General features: G+C 38.6%; 1 protein-coding gene across 9 annotated transcripts in view; it reads right to left on the reverse strand.

Annotated features, from left to right (window-relative positions):
• The window catches only part of STXBP5L (syntaxin binding protein 5 like), a 158,498-nt gene that overhangs the window by 10,812 nt on the left and 125,759 nt on the right, over positions 1-21,927 (reverse strand). For 6 of the 9 annotated variants that reach the window (XM_032447298.1, XM_032447294.1, XM_015874617.2 and 3 more), the window contains 2 exons: positions 11,308-11,478; positions 1,809-1,907 (listed from right to left, as the gene is read on the reverse strand). In XM_032447298.1, coding sequence (XP_032303189.1) covers positions 1,809-1,907; positions 11,308-11,478 — 270 coding nt within the window. The remainder of the gene's footprint in view (positions 1-1,808; positions 1,908-11,307; positions 11,479-21,927) is intronic. The other 3 variants (XM_015874624.2, XM_015874608.2, XM_032447299.1) reach the window with 1 other exon arrangement.

A 21,927-nucleotide genomic window follows, 5' to 3' on the forward strand; every position in this document is an offset into this window, starting at 1 on the left:
GAATCAGCGTCTCCCATAACCCCAAGCACTTTGTTCTTTTGCAGTGGATTGGTTGGCCCAGCTCCTTCCTAAGGACAGTAGCTTCACACACACACACACACACACATATATATAAACATCTAAAATTCTAAGGATACCTTATTTAAAAAATATGTTGTTACATAATTTATTTTCTCTTTAAAAGTTGCCTTTATTTCATTCTCTTTAAAATATGGTGCTGCTCAAACAAGGAAAGATACTGAACGGAAAAAATGTATCTGCTTAGCTAGCAAATGCTACATACACAGACCTTAAAATATATGGTGTGCCATTCTCATATGTCATCAAGCTTTCTCCCTCTCTAAATTAACAAGCAATGTTCTTCTCTCCTGTACAGTACAGTTAACTAAGACATCTTAGCAGAACTGACATTAACAGATATAGTCTTTGGGACACTTTTGGGAACATAATGTGCAAGCTTCTATTAAGTACGCTACTCAAAATGAGACACAAAAGATCAGTATGACACTTGTCAAAGTTTGATGTCACTAAACATATCTGAACAGCAAAACAAAACCCATGGAAAGCTGCAATCACTATGGGACTTTAATAGCTAGCTCTAAAAGAAGGCAGAAATCTCTCCTCTTCTAGATTTTGGTATAAAACTTAGTACAGTACAGTTCCCCCGACACTTCCCTTCTCAAAGAGATCATAAATCAAATTCTCTGTTTCGAAACCACTCCATTTTATCCTAGACAAGGATAGAGACACATTCTTTGGGAAACAAAAAAGGCACCTAGCTTAACTTCTACATTTAAAATACTGTCCTATCTGCTAAAAGTTGTTATGCACAAACTCTGCCATTCAGCAGTAATCTGTAATACAGAGTATGAGTTTCAAATGCGACACAGTTATGGGTTTTCTCATATATTTTCCTTCTGTTCCATGGCCATACAGGTGTAGTAACAGTGACAGCTACATCTCACTGGTTATAGCACTTTGGGTATTTCCCTTAACCTGAGTCAAACGAAGTTTATTTGGTCTCTCTGCTTCAATGAGAAGACAGACATTCATATGTGAAAGGCAAATAATCTTCTGCTCCACAGATCTCTTTCCCTCATTATTCTCTACAGAATATTCTGCTATATTACACTTTTCCATAGATCTGCTTCTGCCTTTTAGCTGCCTCCTGCTTTGAGGGAGCCAGCATTCTCTTTTCTTTGAGATGCATTTATCCAACTCCAGTGATCCCTCTGTTACCACTCAGCTGTCTCTCTTTTAGGCTACTGAGCCATTTTTCCTCTTCTGCCCTTTGTAGATCTGGATTTATTGACTTTTATTTTTCTTTCCAAAGAGGTCTCCAGGCTGTTCTTGCAGCTGGGAGCAGAGAAGCTGAGAGCCAAGTAATGACTGTCATTAAGGTGATGCTGCTATCCAGATTGGTAGACCATAGCCTAAGCAGCTCTGAGTGAAAGCATCATTATCTGCGATGAGGAAATTTCAAACAGCTGCATACTGTGGCTTAGGACCATAATACAGAAATAATACTACAAAAGTAGTCCTGCTTGCCTCAAAATGGCTTCATTCAACACTGTTGTATGCACGGCATGGATTAGCGAGATGTGGATGGACGCTCAGGAACCAATCTCCTTTGTAACACTGAATCGATCATTAAATTCCAGCTAGCAACAGTGTACAAACAGAAGGCTCCTGATTTAACAACAATTGCAAAACCTTCAATTTGCTACCCACCTCACGGACAGAAACACAGCAGGACACTTTAACTGACATGGTAGGATAAAAATGGAGCCAGCGTTTTTGAGTCTTACCTTTGTTCATCCATGTGTGAGCAGTAAAGTGACGCTCGTCATGTGAGAATGAACTGACTCCGTGTAATTGCTGAAGCACTGCCCGTCTGGAAATGTAACCTACTGCCACAAAATCGTGTGCATTGCAAAAGGACAAGAACAATTGAGCCAATCGTCATCATGACATTCCTATGAAAGCAGCCCTGAGCAGTGACTGACCTAGCTCCTTCCTTGCGTGACAGAGCGGTCCTGCTGCAGCGCATTGGTGTCTGGCAGAAGATGGGATTGAGGGCCTAGGGGGCTTCAGGGAACTTAAAACACCATCTGAGTAAATGATTCCATATCTTTCAACTCTTTTGCCTTTTGTTTAGTGGAAATAGCACCAGAATTTCTGTAATTTCCCACGGAATCAAAAGAAAAAAGAGAGGGGTCACTAACATCACTTATGCCACTGATGTGTGCTCTTCAGGGGAACGTTCTAACTGCTTTATTCTCAGCTGCAGCCAAAGCTCTGTAAGGGGAACACATCCTCATATATAAGCATATCCAAGAAATTGTCTTCATGGCTATTTTAAATTAACAAGGTAAGGGCTAGTTTGCAGTTAGGAATCATGAAAACAGAAGGATCCCTTGTTGTGAGGAGTGAAAGAAAACTACCAGTGACAAAGATCAATACTGTCACTGTAAATGCTTACATTCATTACTGGAGAGTTTTGCATTCAATGAGCTGTCAGAGTTTCGGATTCCACTTATAGGTTTTCTCCTGATGCAAATAACACTCTCAGTAACTGATCTGCTTGTAGGACATATACAAAAATCAACCTTCTTTCTATATATGGAAATTGATATATTCTGGAAACAAATTTAATTGGCTTAAATTCTCCTCACTTGGAGATCTCAAAAAGTTTACATTTCAAATAGCAGATTTAACAGAAGGTAATGAAGATGTTAAACCATTTGACAGTTTAAGGATGACTACCTTCATGGCTTTAGAGAAATGTCACTTTTTAAATTACTGAGTCAGGAAAGCATGCAAAGCCCTGGATGTCGGTGCAAACATACAGTAAAGGAATTACATTTCAAATGTGAATTTGCACACAGTAACATCATACAGACAGAGACTGAGCCATATTACAGACAGCAATGCTTCAGCAACACAGAGAAGAAAGGGGCAGGAGGTAACACTGTGGGGCTTTCACACGCTGAAGAACACTGCACAGTTACTTGGCTAACAACATCTCCAAACACATTTTAATAGCATCACTCTGAAGCCGCATTCCACATTAAAGCGATTCACTAGAAAGCAGCAGAAGTTATCTTAGGCACAAACAATGCAACAGTCTAGACTCGTACTGTGAATCATTTTCTACTCGATCTGTTCGAACAAGCTGCCCTAAAACCATGTCAAAAAGCATGTGAATATATTGCTTGCAGAGTATTCAGAGCAGGGTGAATGCCTCTGCTTACACAAAGCTCACACCTGAGGGATGCTTCACTGCACCCTTCCACTGTTGAAGAAGTTCTGAAATATAGTACTATCCTGAAGTTTCTACAGTAATAACAGTGCAACTTCAGTGCGTGGTTTCACAGAATCATACTGACACAGGACTGATGTAAACAATAGCAAATAAAGGCCTGGAAGTGAAAACAGATTCAAGTCACCAGACTTCGAACTTAACTTTGATACTTCTAGAACACAGAACAGTTCAGGCTTAGCTTTTAGTTCTGCACATTTTAAAAACCTGGGGGGAGCTGGGAGAGCAAAACTGTTTTCCAAACTGAAGATGAAGGACAAGTAAGTATTGTGATGGAAAGACAGAAACGCTAGAGATCTCTACAGTAAATCATGTCTACCAAGATTTCATATTTGATTACATAAATTACCTCCCTTTACTTACACAAGCAGACAGTCTTCCTATTTGGAATACTAACAGCTCAATTTGAATTTAGATTTTAAGTTTGACTATATATTTTAATCAAAGAAATCACAATTCCTGTAACTTAACACCCTGTCTAAAATATCCTTTCTGCTGAAGCATCTCTTGATAACATTGATGGTCTGGGAAGAAAGAATATGTTCCACAACTTTCATATGTGGAAGCACCCAAGAACAAGAAGACAAAAAGCACAATAGAAGAAAAACATTATGTTCATTCAATAAAGGAGTCAAAATAGTTGTAATGAAGCAAGCTTTCTTTTTTTCTTCCAATAGATTCCCTGTTTGTGCAACTGAACTGTAGTTGGAAAAACTTCGTTTATGAAAAAATATTGGTATAGCTATTATAATGTAAGAATGTAAGAAGTCTAGGATATTTGTATGAATGTTCTTCCCTTGTTCTCCATGTACAACAGCCCCACACCTACTCCATTCCGTCAGAGAAGTACCAGGAACCATCTGAAGGATGTGTTCCACTTCCTGTGTGTTTCACTGTTTCAAAAGCTATGTCAGATATAGAAATGGTAAAGTTGAGCATTTAGTGCAAAACCTGTCCTCCAAATTCAACGTGATCTCAGTACAGCACAAGATCAGCTTAAATTGGAATCAAATAATCATCTAAATTAAAACTGACTGGATGTTCAGTGAGTATAAGAAAAACAAAGCCTTCTTGCACTCGGTAGTTTTAAAAACATGGAAAATTTGTGGATTCCTGTAAGAAAACTAGCAGACCCTAACAGAACCCCACAGAAAACATACTCCCAGGAAGGATGACAAACAAACATGAACTCAGTCTAGTCCAGCAGAGTTGAAATGTGGGCAACAGCCTCACATCTGTATGCATGCACTCACTCTTTCTTCCCAGGCCTTTCCTGGTCATGAGACGTTCTTTCATAAGGCAGCTCAGTTTCTAGACAGCCATTCCTCACTGCTTTGTCCAGGGACATAGGGAAGGCTCACTGTGACCAGGATTTAAACAACACTGAAACTCCTGAGGTTAGATCTGGAGATTAAGATGACAGCCCCAGTGGCTTTCTGCAGCCTAGTGATTGTAGTGCTTGGCAAAAAGCTAGAGCAACAAATCAGCCTGAGAGAACTGGCTGCGTCCATGCCTACTGCATCTGTGGCCACTAGGTATCATGAGCATTCTGGAAGACAAGCCACCTTTAGGCATGAAGCAAAGCTTTAATTTGGCCTAACAGTTACCAGTACTCAGCTAGAAAGGTGATCCTAAGGCTTCTGTCCCTTCTGGTCCAACTTTTTATTTGTAGTGGGCCCAGTAACAAACACAAAGGTATTACAGAAAGCTACACTTAAACACCATTGGTAGTGTCTAGAAACTAGGCTCATGCCCTAATGATCTACTTCTTATGCATGTACTTGGAAGTTCTAATGTAGACCTCTTGGCCAAGTGGCATGCCCCATTCATTTAGGTAGGACATCCAGTCTCAGAAGAACAATCTCTCTGACTGAATCCTGAAGGGATGATTCGCACTAGGTGGGCTGAATTGTTCAATTACTCCCAAGTTCGGTTGTCACTGTTTTTAATGTTTCGGCACCACAGGCAGACTGGATTTTTCCCCTTGCTCGCCCTTAAAATCTTCCTGTATCTGCTTTCTAAGAGGAAGCAAGGAAAGAGAGGATTTTTACTTTATCTACAGTAAAAGCACGCACACTCTGATCTCCACCATAAATGAAAATGAATGTAAGACTATGGACAGCACACTTCTGGAAACAATTTTTGAGTAAAACATTCTATAGCAAAGAACATACTTTATGGATTTTGAACAGGTCCCACGTGCAACTTTCTTATCTGCTTCTCTGCACAGACAATAAATAGGATAGTGACAAACACAGCAGCTAGTGGAGACTGTGGCTCCCAGAGTACCCCTAAGCCACTTCCTATTATACGATTAGCATTGCTACTAGGTACAGATACGCAAAGTAACTTCAAATGCTAACAGAATTAAAATGACTCACAAGCAGAACAAGCACCATAATTCCTTCACTGATAAAGAAAAAAATCTCCAGTCAATTGCTTTTCAACCTGCTGCGAAAGCTTAGCTTTGAAAAACCATGGTCCTTAGGGGCTTCGTGAAGAATGGTTCCATGACAGCTGTATCATGCCCAGTGGACCAGCTAAATGTCTGTTTATTTAGATGTTAAGGAAGTTTACCAGAAGTCATCTACTCTCTAATATCATGAGCAGTGACAAAGAATATGCAGTGGAATTGTTCTAAATACTGGCCAGAGATGCACTAGCCTCCTCAGAGGATCCATTTCTGCAGTCAACTATCCTTGTGATCAAAATGGATCACCTACTGTCCCTGCAGAGCTGTGCACCTGACTTTGTTCTTTATGTCCATTACATTCTGCCTTTCTCTCAGCAGTTTATTCCCTCTGTCTGTGCAGTCCCCTAAATCAATTTGTGCTGTTCATTCAATGCTTTTCTAGATCAAGCAACCTGGTTGTTTCTCTATTCTGTTCCTTGGAAGCCCGGGAACCATGACCTTTGAAGACTGCAATTTGAGGTTCTCATCAGTTCACATTCACACATGGGCTTCAGACTCAAGAAAAAAAGAGGGTAGTGATAAAAACAGAGAACCTCCCTCTTCTCACTGCTCCCCACCCTAAAAATGGAAGAAAACCAAAGGGTCCCATTTAGTCATTCATCCAGAAATCCAATGAGGTGAGATGCACAAAGCACTTTTGCAGATGGTGTAATAGTATAACCATAACTGACAAGAGAACTGTCAACAATTTGATAGAAGTTACATGGGAAATATGCAGTACACATCAGTGGAGTTCAGTTCCTCAAGTCGTGGACTTCATATAAAATAACCACTTATTTCCAAGATTGACTACATCTTACTGGACTTACAAGGCCAAATGTCAGCAGTTCTCTGTGTTTTCACACATGTATTCACATACAAATATTGATTAAGGCCCAGACAGGTCTTAAGAGGTTGGAAGCTTTGTTATAGAAACAGACCAATGTAATAGGCCAACATACGTGCACAGAAAATCACTGTAGAATTAGCTGAACCTAAAAGCAACCAAACTGCAACGAAGTTCAAAGAAAATACTTAGCACCCTAAAAGCCTAAAATCTAGGCCAAAATCCAGCAGGAAAAAATCCATTAACCTCTTTCACACTGTACACAAAACTTCATATGCTAATCCTCACAAATACCCTTGAATAGTAAAAAAAAAATAATGTATGTAGTATATAGATACTATCAGTGTCTAAAGCAGATTGGACAAAATCAGGCAAGAGACAAAACAGCTTATTCCCAGAATCATTTTAGTCATTTTATATGCAAATACTGAAGAAATACTTCAGGTCTAGAAGTATACTAGATCCATTATAATGAAAATTGTATTGTACTTGTCATAGAATATTTGATGAGGTTATTAGAGTTAATAGCTAAATAATTCTTCAATGGTTTGTTTCTGCCAGCTCTTAGTGACATCTCAACTCAAGAACTCTATGTCAAATTTTGACTATGTATAATCAAACAAGTTATCCAAAAGTTGAAGTGATACTGAAACTGAATTATTTTAAAGAAATATGAAGCAATTTCACAGTCTCCTCTTAGCATTCCAAGAAAATTAAAATGCACATTAAATCCTTCTGAAGTTTCTTATTCGGAGGTAAGTTTGTAGCACTAAGATCTAGCCAGGGTGATGAAACTGGCTAGCTAATAACTACATAGTGAGGAAGAATAACTAAAAAATGGGAAGACATATATGGGAAGATACATATATTTATGTATCACTTATGGTTGGAGAAAATAGTTTTCCAAATACAATTCTTCAACACAAAAACTCTACCCTGTCTCTACTTCATTCCTAAGATGAATGATATACTACATTTAGACATATACAGAATGCCCCAGTTTGTGTATGAATGCAGGTAATGAAGGGGGAAAAGAAGCAGCAGAGTCTGCCAGCACGTGATCTTGAGGGCAGCTAGTAAGTCATGACAGAGAGAATCTTTTGGAGATGGCAAACTGGCTTTAAAAAGAAAAACATTTGAAAAAGGCAGTAACTGAGAAATTCCAAATCTGAAACACTAATTCTTTACATTTTAGTAAAGCAAACAGGGGTCTGTGACAGCAAATGCACATACTCAGCCAGCTATACAAGGACAACCACACTAATTTCCCTCCCACAGCAATTCTATTTTTATTCTTTAACTTCACTGTTTTCTTTCATCTAAAATGACAATTAAAATTTGATTGAAATAGAGGTTTAATTTTTCTATGTGAAAAATAACAGATGTTTGGGGCCTGCTCACCTATACTGTAATTCATAAGCAGTACTTCTGCTGTTCTAGATGGAAGTTTTAATCTCTTTAATGACTACGTAGTATTAGTTCTTGGTCTGAGATGAACCGGGTTGGGTCTGTGCAACAGAACAGAAGGCAAGTCATGGAGGAGTGCAAATATTCCCCAAAGAAAGCAAGCAAAAGATTAATACAGTCCCTGTTTCCGTGCTCCTGCGAAGATATCTGCAGTCAAAACAGGGTGCTAGTTGGAGCCCAGAGCTGGGTATATACTGAGCCCAGAGCTCGGTATAATATTTCTCAAATCTCTTAACTTTTCGTCTTCCTTCTCCCTCACCCTTCTCCTGACTTCTAACCCAAGAATCCTTCAAGCATCATATCACTTTCTATCATACTATTTAACATAAAAACCTTCAGAAATAAAGCAGACCATAGCAAGTCACAGCGAGTCGAGAATTCTAAGTTGCATAAAGTATGACTGAATGTCAGTCATCCCAGTTGGACATATGGATTCTTTTTATGAAGAGAATACATACCATTAGAAAATTATTTTAGTATGTAAACCTCCCGAAAAGTAACTTGTATGTATGCTAGTACATACAAACCACACATCCAAGGAAAAACTCAAACAACGGTCTAACATATTACATGTTAGTATAAATTACTCTGAAGATTCTGTTTGGCTCTTTCTTGCAGCAGGAGGAACTATATCATAGTCGTTTCACTAATCTCACTGAAAACTGTAATACTATTTCAATGACACCATTGATGTGTTTAAATAGGATTATTTTATTTTTTTAAGTCACTTACATTAATTTACTTTATGTACCTGAAAGGAAGTTACACAACACTCTAGAATGAGGTATACTTTCATGTTAAACTTGATAGGTATTATAATTAGTGATGAAAAGTAGAAACTGAGTCTTTCATCATAGGGATTAAGTAAAAAGCATCACCATGCAATCAAAAGTGTCTGCAAAATTGTTGTATTTCATAAAACAGTATGTTTAGCATACTTGTAGTAATACCACTTTTCTTCCTAAACTGAGTGTGAATGGTATAGCAGCCATTGGACCACTTCAGAAGGGTGTGACTTGCTGTTACTGGAAGGGAAAGGATTAGAGGAACCCCCTAGAATTAGGGGATTGTAGGTTCCCTCTTCTGCCTGCCCGCGACCCTACTATTGGAAGATGTAGGGGAGAAGGAAAAGAAGAAGCATAAAAGAGTTCAGTGGTATCATGGCCAAATTATTTAAAAGTAGTGTTAATACTGCAGCAGTATCTGCATATAAGGATTGCAGAAAAGTTCAGTACTACATAAGATGAAGAAAAACACAAAGAAATTGAAACTATTGTGGCAGTGATGCATTTTCCATGATGAATTATAGTAAGACAGTGGTACTTACCATATTTGTGTGGTGCATAAAGAGAGATAGATGAGAGCTATGATAATCAATAACTAAGATGGAGGAAAAAATGCTGACTACAAAGATGAAAACTGCCTTTAAGCAAAGGAATTTTTAAACACCTCAGAGCTCTATAAATCTGCTTTAGTACAATGCCCTACATACAGTCATTAGTCAATCCAAGTTAAGATTGAAATTTATAGGTTTACTCTGTATTTTGGATTGCTCCTCATAACTAATTGCTCAAAGACTGCACTTTATCTTAGTTTATATGATGCCTACAGCATGATTAGACATTTGTGCTCTCCAGCCTATGGCTTCATTTTTGATGACTCCAAAATACTGTAACATCCTCATAGAGGCCAGGCCTACACTACAGATACTCTGGCATCGTTTCAAAGTATAATTTTGTTATAATTACAAGAAGTTCATTGAGATAATGTTTAGGCATGTGAAATCAGTTTAGTTCTACTCACAATCTAAGACAACAACTGCATGGTCCCTAAAGGAACAGCAGTTTCAGTTAAAATGTCACTATTGTCAAGTTCTTGTCCCTTTTCCTCTGCAGAAGATTAACACCCGTTGTGTAAATATAGATCATGTGGGCATTTCTCTGCTTTAGTGAAAAGGCATTTGGACAGTGTAAAACCAATATAGAAAGCTATTTAAGCTAAGTGTTTCTGTACTTAAGTAGAAAAGGACAGCACAAATGATCCATATTTCACCTCTATCTGTTTTGGTGGGATAGCCTGTGGCAATGGGAGATGATTTCTGCTACAAACCTAATGACACAGCTGAAAGAGGGTAACACATTCAGTGAATGCAGCTGCTTTTCAGAGACCATCTGACCATGCCTTATGTCCTGTGGATCAATGTAGGCAAATGGTATTCTTGTATCAAACACAAGGAGACGCTATATGTCATCACAACAGCCTATGGGATAGCAGCTCTGTTCCAGTCAAGAACATAATCTTGGAACTCTCTGTGTCAAATAAGGATGTTTTCTTACTGAGTCTTGCACATTTTGATTCTGTTTTGTGATCCCCACAGTTATAAGAAGGCAAAATATAAAGCTATTTTTGTTGTCATAAAGAAAACGAAAAAACTGCAAAAAAACCTGCAAAAATTTGCAGCTAGTAACAAAGGCATTTGCAACAATTTGCATTTTAAATCAGACACGCTAAGTGATTTATTACCCCTTGCTGTATCTCCATTAATAACAATTAAAACTGGGGAGTACTGGCTCCAGTTATAAAGAATGCCTGTGCTCCAGACGTCAAATTAAAATGGGCTTACTCTAAGTTTTAAGCACAGTGCATTGCTGTAAGTGGTCTACTGAGTCTCTGCACTCAGGTAGTTCATGATCTGCAGACTGTTTTTTCAAATACCAATGCTAGAAGCTCGTTATGTGAATGGATCAGAACATGGACTATAACTTTACAGTAAACACTGGCTAGGAATTGTGGAATTCTATACAGCCTCTAGTACCAGTAAGTAAATAAATATGTGCAAAGCCTGAACTCACTCAGTTTCAGAGCTGAAAAGTAAGTGGCAATGAGGGTTTGAAACTTCAGTTTTTCTAGCTGTCACAATAACTCTACATAGGCTGCTATGAACAACTGCTTTTTCGTAACAAAGCACTGGACCCAAACAGGCGAGGGGACAACTATAAGAGTTTGTCAAGGTTCAGCATACCACATCCCTAGGCAGCACAGAGCTCAAGAGCAGGCTGGTTAGTAACAACAGTAACACACAGGGGTTGTTCTAATTCTAAACAGTCAGATGAAGGCAGCAGTTCTGGGCAATGAGTTGGACAAGGATCACGCTAAGTTTACTTTCACACCTGGTGAGAAATTCACAGATACCCCATCACAACAGCGACTGCCACCCACCTTCTGTGGTGACTGGGAGGGAAATCTCCATGCAGGCTGCAGACTGTGCTTTTCTAAAGGGGGGTCTCCCAGGCCCTCGGCGATTTGCTTTTGAGACGTCCGCGCTGGAAAGTCGTTTTCCTGAACTGCAGCTCTGGGATGTTGGACTTGTACAGTGACCATTCACGTGATCTGGAAAGCGAATGCAAAATGTGCCAGGTAAAGTGTCAGGTCCCAAAATTCGGAATGGAGGAGAGATGTGAGTTCTGGTATTTGAGAATGGGTTACATGAAATCTTCTGAGGGTATCTATTTGTTTTAGTCAATCCAGAACATACATATAAGAACACATTACTACATCTTTAGGGTATAGTTTGAAATAAAGTGAGGGACATAGAACTGGTACACATTCTTATAGCTGCAGCTCCCATAGGACTTTGATGACCTGTGAGCACAGGCAAGTTTATCAAGATACAACTGGTAACACGGCCATCCTCAGTGTTGTGTCTCCTAATACACACCAAATAAATCCGAAAACCATCTTTCGTTTTTGCTCTCATAAAGAACAGAAAGTTAGATCTGGACAATTTCCCCACCTGTCCGGAAGCTGCAATGAAACAGGTATCTAACTGCCACTGTTTGTGATAATTATGGAACTAGCTGTAATAATGCTAAACTATTCTTTATATCCCACATAGATTTATCTTACTTCTAGAGGAATCTGACTGCTGAACAATGTGTTTGTTTGCTACAGAACTAAAGATATGAAGCTGAAACCCTGGACACCTGCTGGAGGCCATGGTCAATCGGCACATGTTGCCATCTGATAGGGACAGGAAACAAAACATGGATGCTTGAAATGCTGCCCTGTGTTCATCTGTTCTTCATCACCAGTAACAGGTCTTTGAAACACAACAATCCACTAAGCAGGGCTCACACCACAGGGTAGAGCAGGTTGGATGGGATCAGTGGACTACAACACACTCATATGATACCTCTCATGTTCAGTAGAGAAAGATGAGGTGAAGAATTACTGAATGCAATTTTTTCCTCGGTATGTGAAAGAATACTTACAAATTTGAGTAAACAGCAGGTCATGATCATAACAAATTCAGATTTATGCAAGCATACCTTCTATTCAAAACAATGGAAGCTCAGTAATACGGGTAAGGACAAACCTGAAGTTTCTGCCTCCTTCTTAAATGTCAGATTATTTATATCTCAGAACCACTATTTCAGATTCCATATATAAGCATATTCAGTACATTACCATTCTCTTCAATTGTATCGTGTTCAAGGAAAAGATGAATTTTAATACACCAAGACAAGTTTATTTCTTTGTTCCCATGCCATGATAACTCACAATGAAAAGCCATTTCAATGTTCAGACAATAAAACAGATTCTATACTGAATATAGCATATGGTGCGCTATTACGCACACGTTCTAACGTGCAAATCATGTCCTTTATACGTGAAAGCAGTTTGGTCTTGATGAACAAAAAGGGAAAGAATTGTTCAGAATTACATTTTGGAAAGTAATTTAGTGTCTATTCTGAGACTGAGTATATATAATGAAAGGGCTCTGTAGGAGACACAACTTCCATGATTCCTATCATTAACCGAGCTAGCAGCACATATCAAATTGATGTGGATGATTCATTCAACTTATAGTTAGGGAATTTTCCAAAATATACTGGAGCTATTCATATATTTCAGTAGAAAGTCCTTTGAGACCGGGGCTTTGTTCAAGGGCACAGGCTGACTGTTCAACCTCAGCAACAGATACATTCTCATCCAGCTGCTTCCTTTCTTCAAAACACAGTTTGTGTGAAAGAGTTTCAGCATGATATCTAATTATCTCCAGGGGGATCCTAGGAAGTGGTGAGGAACACAACACAGCAAAAAAGAATCATATCCTACAGAAACATCAACATTTGTGAGTCCCTTTCACTGAACACTGTACAGAATGGGCACAATTCATTTGTTCCCCAATTCACTATATTAGATTTTAAGAGAAATTCCGCTGTTTTCCTTGGTATGCTGGCTTGTGTCAGTTTACCTTCACAGGCCAAAGTTAAACAAAATAAGCAATAGGGTCTGAGCAAACAAAATCACTTTGGTTGTCATTCTGAATAAGCAGTCAGTTCCTGTGCAGAGAACAGATCAGCTGCACCGTTCAAGTAGTGAAGTTGGTGAAGTGTTAGTGAATGCCACAACAGTGAGCAGAAGAGGGAGGATAGTGATCAGAGGCACACTTTTTTGTATTTAAACAGTTTCATTTTCCTGATTATATATTATTTTTCATACATATAGAACATGGAGCAATACAGATCTGCAAATCTTAGTAAAAGAACCAGAAGACATTGAATAAAGTAATATAGATCTTGGAAGCATGACTGCAACATTTTTGTTGAGAAGCTGAAAAGAATCAAGCAGATAAAGACCACTCAAAATCCTGTCTGCGCATTCTTATGGTAAAAACTTAATGAAATAAAGCATTTGTGAATAAAGGTTATGTACTATTTAAGAAAAGATTCCTTAGTGTATAATCGGGGAACAAAACAAAACAAAAAACAAACACAAGTGAAATGAGAAGAAAAACAACAGTAATTTCCTACAGAGAACCCACTAAGGGTGACTGTGAAGTTGCCTTTGCCAAAATGACTGCAATGATTTCCTAGCCCACTGAGACTGAAACAGCCTTTCAGTCATCTTCCAATCACCCAAAAGAACAGAAAGAGGCTGCTTGTAAAGATCTGCCATTTTTCCAGCTTTGCTTGATGGGTAAGAAAAAACAACATCACAACTTTTTATTTTCTGACTCATGCTTTTATCATCTACTCACTCCGGCTTCTCTCCTGTCAGACATATTAATTGACACTGGACACCAATCGATGTTGGAGATATTAACATACAGACTGAAGAAGCAGTGAAGGAATCACTCTGTGCTTTTAATGCGATAGTGCAACAGCTCTTAAATCTCTCCTATCTGGAGAAGGCATAGAACAGTTGCCTGCAAAGAAAGAGGTGCCCCAAAGCTCTCCTCTCTTCTCTACTCTTTTCCACAACTGCATTTTCTGTCTCTTCCAATCCCTTTGCACAGCACTGCCATGTCCACACATGCCCCATGAGATAAAGGGAATTTGTATTACACTATCTAGTGCTCCTGGATTCTGAGATTATGTACGCAATGTGCTACATCTGGGCATCCTACTTGAAGCAGTCTCCATGTTGCGTAACAGCAATTCTACTTTTCCTGGGCAGCAGCTTTTTCTCCTGTTTGTAGACAGTGAACTAAGAAGCCAGCACTCAGGAACAGCTATTCTGCTCATTAAGTTAAACAAGTTAGGCTCATGCACTGAATTAATTACGTATTATCCCATACAACAATACCTTAGTTACTGTGAACTTGAAGAACTACTGAGAGATGCCTTACAAGAGATACAATACATAACATGACAGAGCAAACCTGCTGGACAGCCTCAGATTTAATCTGATTCTTCTGAGGAGAATTACACAAACCAGAAATGTATTATATAAACAAAAATGTATTAATTTTGGTTGTAATGCCTATATGTTAGGTTGTAACACACCTATAAGTTGTGTTACAATGGGCGTTACAAAAAAGACAAAAAAATGCTAAGAAAGATTGTAGCTTCTCAGTTCTAACAAAGGGATGAATTTGCACATAAAAGCTATCTGAAAAACAGTTCTTACTGTTCTTAATGACCTAAGGGAGGTTCCAACTTCCTGTGTGGAAAGGAAGAAGCAAGGGAACAGGCAAGAGAAGCAGAGAGATCTGCTTTAATAGTGAGCAGAAAGAACTTGAACAGTAAGAAAGTCCCAGACATGTCCTCATTGTGTCAATCTGTGCTGTTAAATGGAAGATAAACCTATGTCTTTCTACTCGGCAGTTTTGTGTTATCAATAAACGAGGTATTAGGTAATGATTATGTGTGAGCATTATGCCTGCTACATACTGTTATTACAGTATACTGATTGTGTAATAGGATGGTATCCCTCTCATTGTAATGAACACCTATCACACACTTGATCCCAGATTTCACTATCTTTCTGAAAGCAGCAAGAAGAGGATTTATTTTTCAGAGAGTGACAGTTTCAGCCACTTCACAATATTTTACACATGTCACTCACAGAGCTTCCTCCACAATGAATATTTTTGCCTGTGGTTATGAACAGTGAAACCAGAATACAAAATGAACAATATCCAAATGAGGAATGCTGAGAATATATTACTGTTTGGCATGACATCACCTCTACATTAACTTACCTCAGTAACCAAACTCAGCAGTTCAGATCTAAAAATCCTTGAGAATGTTGTGGAAATGTTGAACTACTTGGATCTAACTCTGTTCCTCAGATTCTTCTGCTGAATTTCTAGTGATCACAAAACATTACACTACCGTGTCAAAGAGCATATGGCACTCAGTGTGCCTCAACAATGACATAACAGAAATTACTGTTACGTTCTGTGCAACAAAACAGGAAAACACAGACAGGAAAACTGATTTTTATCCTGAAACAATCAAAAAACATTCATCCAGAGCTGCACAGAAGACAATATTGAAACATTCAACCATTGAACCATGACCACCTACAGTACCACCAACTCAGCATCCTCTGCTAAGAACACTGCACCTGCATTTTCATGATGGAAAAATCCATTTCTAACTCATTTCTCTGTTTCTGAAAATGAAGTGTTTTCGAAGAAGTAGGCCTGGAAACATTTTTTATTTTTTTTCCAACTTGAACATGATACGAATGAGCTGCAGGCCTTCTAAACAAAACTCCACATTTCCATGTGAAATGAATTCTCCTGAATAGTTACATCATGCCACTTCAGAGCTGGCTTTCTTATCTAGTTACTGAAACCACAAAGACAGAACATTGACAAACTCAATTCTGCTTATCCACGTGAGGAAACGTCACAGACCTCTTTCAGATATATCTTTTACCTTGATATACCAAAATGTCTACAAAGTTATTTAATCCTCAGAACTTTCTGTTAACTTCAGTCTTAGCTTGCTATCTCACACAAAGTTCTATATAACTATACAACTAGCTCTGAAAAGAACTGAAGAAGTTTGTGTTTCATTTTGCCACATTGTTAACAGTAATGCATCTGTTATTCATAGTTATTTGTAGTGAAAATTTTGTCCAAAGTGTTCTTGATGGTATTTCAATATAATTTGCACTCTGCTCCATAGATGTTAACTTATAATTTGCTTGCAAATATTCAACAGAAGGAGACCTTGTCACATTAACCATCTGAAGTTCACATATAATTTTTATGCACCAATCAAACAGTCCTACAAAAGCAAAAATTTTTTCAAACTTCTCAACATTACGCATCATAGCTTCTCAACAGATTTCACACCAGATAATTGCAATAAATAAACTAGTAACAACTGTTTGTTCTTATTCTACTTCTGCATAAGCAGATTTTATGCTAGATAGCTTCTGATTTAGAATTCAGATTTTTAAATATTCTTCTGCTTGTACACACTTGCTAGGACCTTGGATGTTGCTCTAAGTTCCAACTAGTTGACTACCTGTCTTATGTCCACGTCTCACATGACGGCCAATGTGAGAACTCAATCCCAAACCAACTCACTGAAGGGGACTTCTGGGCACAGGCAGGTTTGGTAAGTCTATGTGTTGACTCAGATTCTGATAGCTGGCCTTGAAAAGGCTGCTATGACTACCATAACCTGGAAAGTCTACACAGACCATAGAATGCAAGAATAGCACACTTGTGCATTTCTTGAAAACAATGTAAAATGACTTACCTTCCTCAGTAAGGAACTCTCCTTTAAGTAAAAACAGAGAACTTAGGAACAGTGAAAATGTATTAGATCATGAGCCTATCAGCTGACTATCATGTTGTTATTATCAGATATATGATAAACTTTACTGTATGTTTAGTAGCTTAAGTGAACAAATTTTACTACTTACCATCATGACAATGTTTAGTGATATCAATTAGAAACACTTCATTTACAGTCCCATCATGACAACTTTAAGTACTCACCTTTCTTTTAAACTGCTTGCTTTTTAAAACTCTGATATACATCAGATTTTTAAAAGCTCATTATATATGTATATTTAAATCTGGAAGCATTTGAAGACAGCGCACAGCCACTTTCTGCAAACCACAAAGCACAAGCCAATTATGCTGTAATAGTTGACAGAATTAACATGCTGATCAGCTTGTTTCTTCTTTTTTTCCTTAAGGTTATATGAACTGGTAGAGTGCTAATGTATCAGTTAATGCAGGTTCCCTTTTAAAAATGTTTGGCCACACACTTTCTCTTACTTAAATTAGGAATAAAGTGGTGCCATCATACATCGACCTTTTCTGTAAAAGTAGAAGCCATTAGTCCAATTCATAATGTTTGTCATCTTAACAGCGATCAAACGTGCAGCAAAAAAGGGCAAACCACATTCTTGACTATATCAGTGAGAGCACAGCCAGCTGCTCGCGGGATGTAGTCCTTCCCCTCTACCTGGCATTTGTCAGACTGTTTCTCAAGTACTGTACAAACCCTTGATCTCCCCACTACAGGAAATATATTTGATGTAAAGGGGTGATTTCAGCAGAGGTCCTCCAACCTGGTAAGGAACTTGGCACACATGACATAAGTGGAGAAGCTGAGAACTATATTCCTATTTTTTTCCCAGCCTTAAGAGCAGAAGACTTAAGGGAGGTCTTAGAGCTGCCTGCAACTACCTGATCTGAGTGCACAAAGAAGATGGAGCCAAACTCCTCTGAGACATGCACAGTCAGAAGGCACAAGATCGAACACAGGAAATTCTGGTGAGATATTAGGAAATTTTTTTTTCCCCTGTGTCAAATACTGGAAGCGTTTGCAGAACCTCTGCTCTTGGAGGCAATCAAGACACTGTCAGACACAGCCCTGACTTACCTTATCTAACCAGACCTGCTGTGAGCAGGGTGATGGCCTAGACAACTTCTAGAAGTCCTTTATATTCTTGTGCATGTTTCTATCTATATACAGAATTCAGATGATCTCTCAAATCAGCCAGTATTTTCAGACCAAAAAGCAAACAGAAATTACACGGACATCTGGAAAAAAAACATACACTGGACATTCCGTAAGTTCCTTTGCATGTAAAAATACATATTATTCTCAGTGTATACTGCTAAGTAATTCCAACTTCTTAAAGCTGGATGTTTGTATTGCCTTTTCTAAAAATGTCAGGCCAAGGAGGAAAGCAACTTTTATGATGTCTTTCAACACTGCAAACAAAATTACAGATCCAGAGATTTTAGTAAGGAATGCTCCACTACAAACCAACCAGTTTATCCAGGCAGTAAGCAAAAACAGATTAAGAGCTACAAAATTTTGCCAGGTGAATGCATGATGTTTGTCCTGAGGCAGCTTCTGAGGCAGCATAAGAAGCAGTGACTAGAAAGCAAAGTCTACTACAACTCTAATAATGCCTGCAGTAAACTACCTTGAAAGCAGGAATTACTGTAACCCTACTGCTCATCCCTAAAATTAAAGAGAGGTCTTCTTTATGATATATGGCTACAGTTTCATAGAGTTCATAGCACCCAGAAAGCGACACTTTCCTTTCAGTAAGTACAGAGACAACAAACGATGTATACTGTCATACTACAATCATTATACGCATAAATACTTGAGGAAAAGAAAATCGGATTCCACAAGCCTGGTATATGAATAAAATAGAATACAGAGTTAAAAAGCAAACCTCATTTGTCTGACTCCTACAGCTGTGTTTTATGAACTCTTCATCAGAAAGCATTTCTCAAATCCTTGAAAAATGTGAGCTTATTTGGTACTTTGTCCAATTTTTCACTTCTGTATAAAAAGGGAGACATTATCTTTGAGTTATGCTAAGAATTCATTTACTCCTTAAAAAGTGTCTGCAGAAGGCATAGGAAATTACATTAATCTTTTGAAGATCACAGCTTAAAAGGAAGAAAGAAAAATGGCTGCCTCTATTTGCATTTTCTTCGGTTCTTTGGCTAATAAAGTCTAGGTGATAGCACAAATTCCTACAGTGAGACCATCTGTTCACAGGAATTAAATAAAAATTGGCAGTTACTGAGTTTCTCCGTTTTCAATTGCTGTTTGTGCTTGACTCCCTGTGATCACCTGGAAATTTTAAAAGCTTTTAAGGAAATGGGCAGAAATACTTCCTAAGAGGAAAAATATTATCTGATGATCAAAGTGGCCGGTGAGGCAAAGTAAACAACTTTCACATAAAAGCAGTTGCATGTGTTTGCCTCAGATTTCAGAATGTCTTAAGCTCAAGACTGGATGTCAGGGGAAGTTCTTTATGGAGAGGGCGGTGAGGTGCCAGAACAGGCAGCCGCCCAGAGAAGCTGTGGATGCTCTGTCCCCTATAGGTGTTCATGATCAGGTTGGATGGGGCCTTGAGCAACCTGCTCTATTATCAGATCTAGAGGTTGGTGGCCCTGCCTGTGGCAGTGGGGTGGGAACTTGATGGTCCTTGAGGTCCCTTCTAACCCAAGTCATTCTACGATGCTCACTTTAGTTCCAGTTATCCTCATAATTAATTTCACTGCACCAGTGCATGGAAATATAGACAATCTTTCAAGAAATCTGAAAAACAGTATGAGGTTCTAAAATAAAGATGCTGACATTCAGAGCTGTGTGTTGATCACAGAATCATAGAATAGCTTGGGTTGGAAGGGACTTCAAAGAGTGGGCAAGGTTGCCACTCACTAGGCTGACCAAGGCCCCAACCAACCAGGATTTGAATAACTCCAGGAATGGGGGGCATCCGCAGCTTCTCTAGGCAGCCTGTGCCAGTGCCTCATCACTTCCTGAGTAAAGAATTTCCTCCTAACACCTAATCTAAATTTCCCTTTTAGTTTCAAACCATTCCCCCTATTCTAGCACTATCAGATGTTGTAAAAGGTGGTCTCCATCTTGTTTATAAGCTCCCTTTAAATACTGAAGGATAACAGGGAAGTTGTACAGTATATGCAATAGCAATCTTCCTTCTGGCCAACACAAATAAACATTTGGGCTACAATGACTTACAGTAGCTAAAGCTATTGAGAAGTTGTAAGGTCTCACCATATATGGTATGTTCTCATATTTCTGTGGAAATATGGTATCCATAAACAACAAATTCCTCAGCCACAACAGGTATTAATCTCTACATCGAAATAAAAAGATACTGTATACAACTAAGTTCCCAGTCATACGAATGTCAAAATGGAGTCCCAACATACTTTTACATAATGAAAACTATGACAAGGCTTAAAAAGACACTGTCAGTCATAGGCTTACACATTATTCCTTTAAATACATGCAAACAACTCCCTAAGCAATTGCCAGCAGTGGTAGCACCTCTGCCCAAAACAGATTTAACTTCTCCTATTTTAATTCAAAGCAAAGTGAAAGCAAGGACACTACATAAGCCAGACCCTAAGAAGGGAGCAAAACTGTAAGCTGCCAGATGATAACATATTCCCCAATTAACTGCAGTCAGTGCTGAGAGCAGGTGATGTATATCAGCACTCTATGAAAACCTGCAAGCCAGAGCGTATGGAATAGATGCATAATCCATCTTACCATTTGAAAGTGGTGACTTGAGTACCTGAAATACAAGCATAGGCCAGACAGCCTTGTTATCCCCAGAACATTAAGATTATGGTGCAGTCTCAGGCCACAGCCAGTGGTGGATAAATAATCCCTAAGAGCTGTACTAGCACAGCTAGGACATTTGGCAGAGAAATAACTGAAATGCAGACATTATTCATCACCTTTTCCAGGAACTCTCATTTAAATTTAGCTCCTTACATGAAAATAAATAAAGAAATGCATAAAGTTTTCCAGCCAGTTGTAAACTATGCTATCTACAGTGCAGTTTTAATGATTGCAATCTTTTACAGGAATCTTCTGCCCTTCTAAGGTAGTGAAAAAGCAGAACAGAAAGAAGCTTTTTTGTTTTCCTTCTTTCTCTTTTTAAAAACCCTCCTTCAACTGATTTGTCATGAGTACCTGCCAGTTCATGCATTGAATGACACTTCCACAGGGTTCATTCTTAGCAATCTATTGTCCAGTAACTGCAGTAATAACAACAAATAAACAGCAAACATAGCATTAAGGTGAAAATTTGGTAATACCTCTTGGCCTGTAAGAATATTTTTTCCAACACCTGCAGAACATTGAAAATGACCTTCTTACACTTATTTTCAGTTCAAGTTGAACTTGTTCAACATTATTCAAAAATAGCGAGTACAGGTAATTAGAGGAATGGTAGGAACAGGACTGTTTTGAAAACACAGATTCAAGTATTCACTCTTGTCTTGGTTTCAGCTGGGATAGAGTTTTCTTCCCGGTAGCTGGCGTGGTGCTATGTTTTAGATTTAGGATGAATATGTTGTTTTAGCTGTTGGGCAGTGTTTACACTAAGTCAAAGACTTTACAGCTTCTGGTATTGCCCTGCCAGCAAAGGGAATGGGGTGCACAAGGAGACAGGAGAGGACACAACCAGTACAGCTGACCCAAACTGAGCAAAGGGATGTCCCATATCATATGATGCCATGCTGAGGAACAGAACTGTGAGGAGTTGGGCAGAGTTTTTTCTTTTTTC

This window comes from Coturnix japonica, chromosome 1 (assembly GCF_001577835.2).
Source record: "Coturnix japonica isolate 7356 chromosome 1, Coturnix japonica 2.1, whole genome shotgun sequence".
Classification (NCBI taxonomy): Eukaryota; Metazoa; Chordata; class Aves; order Galliformes; family Phasianidae; genus Coturnix; species Coturnix japonica.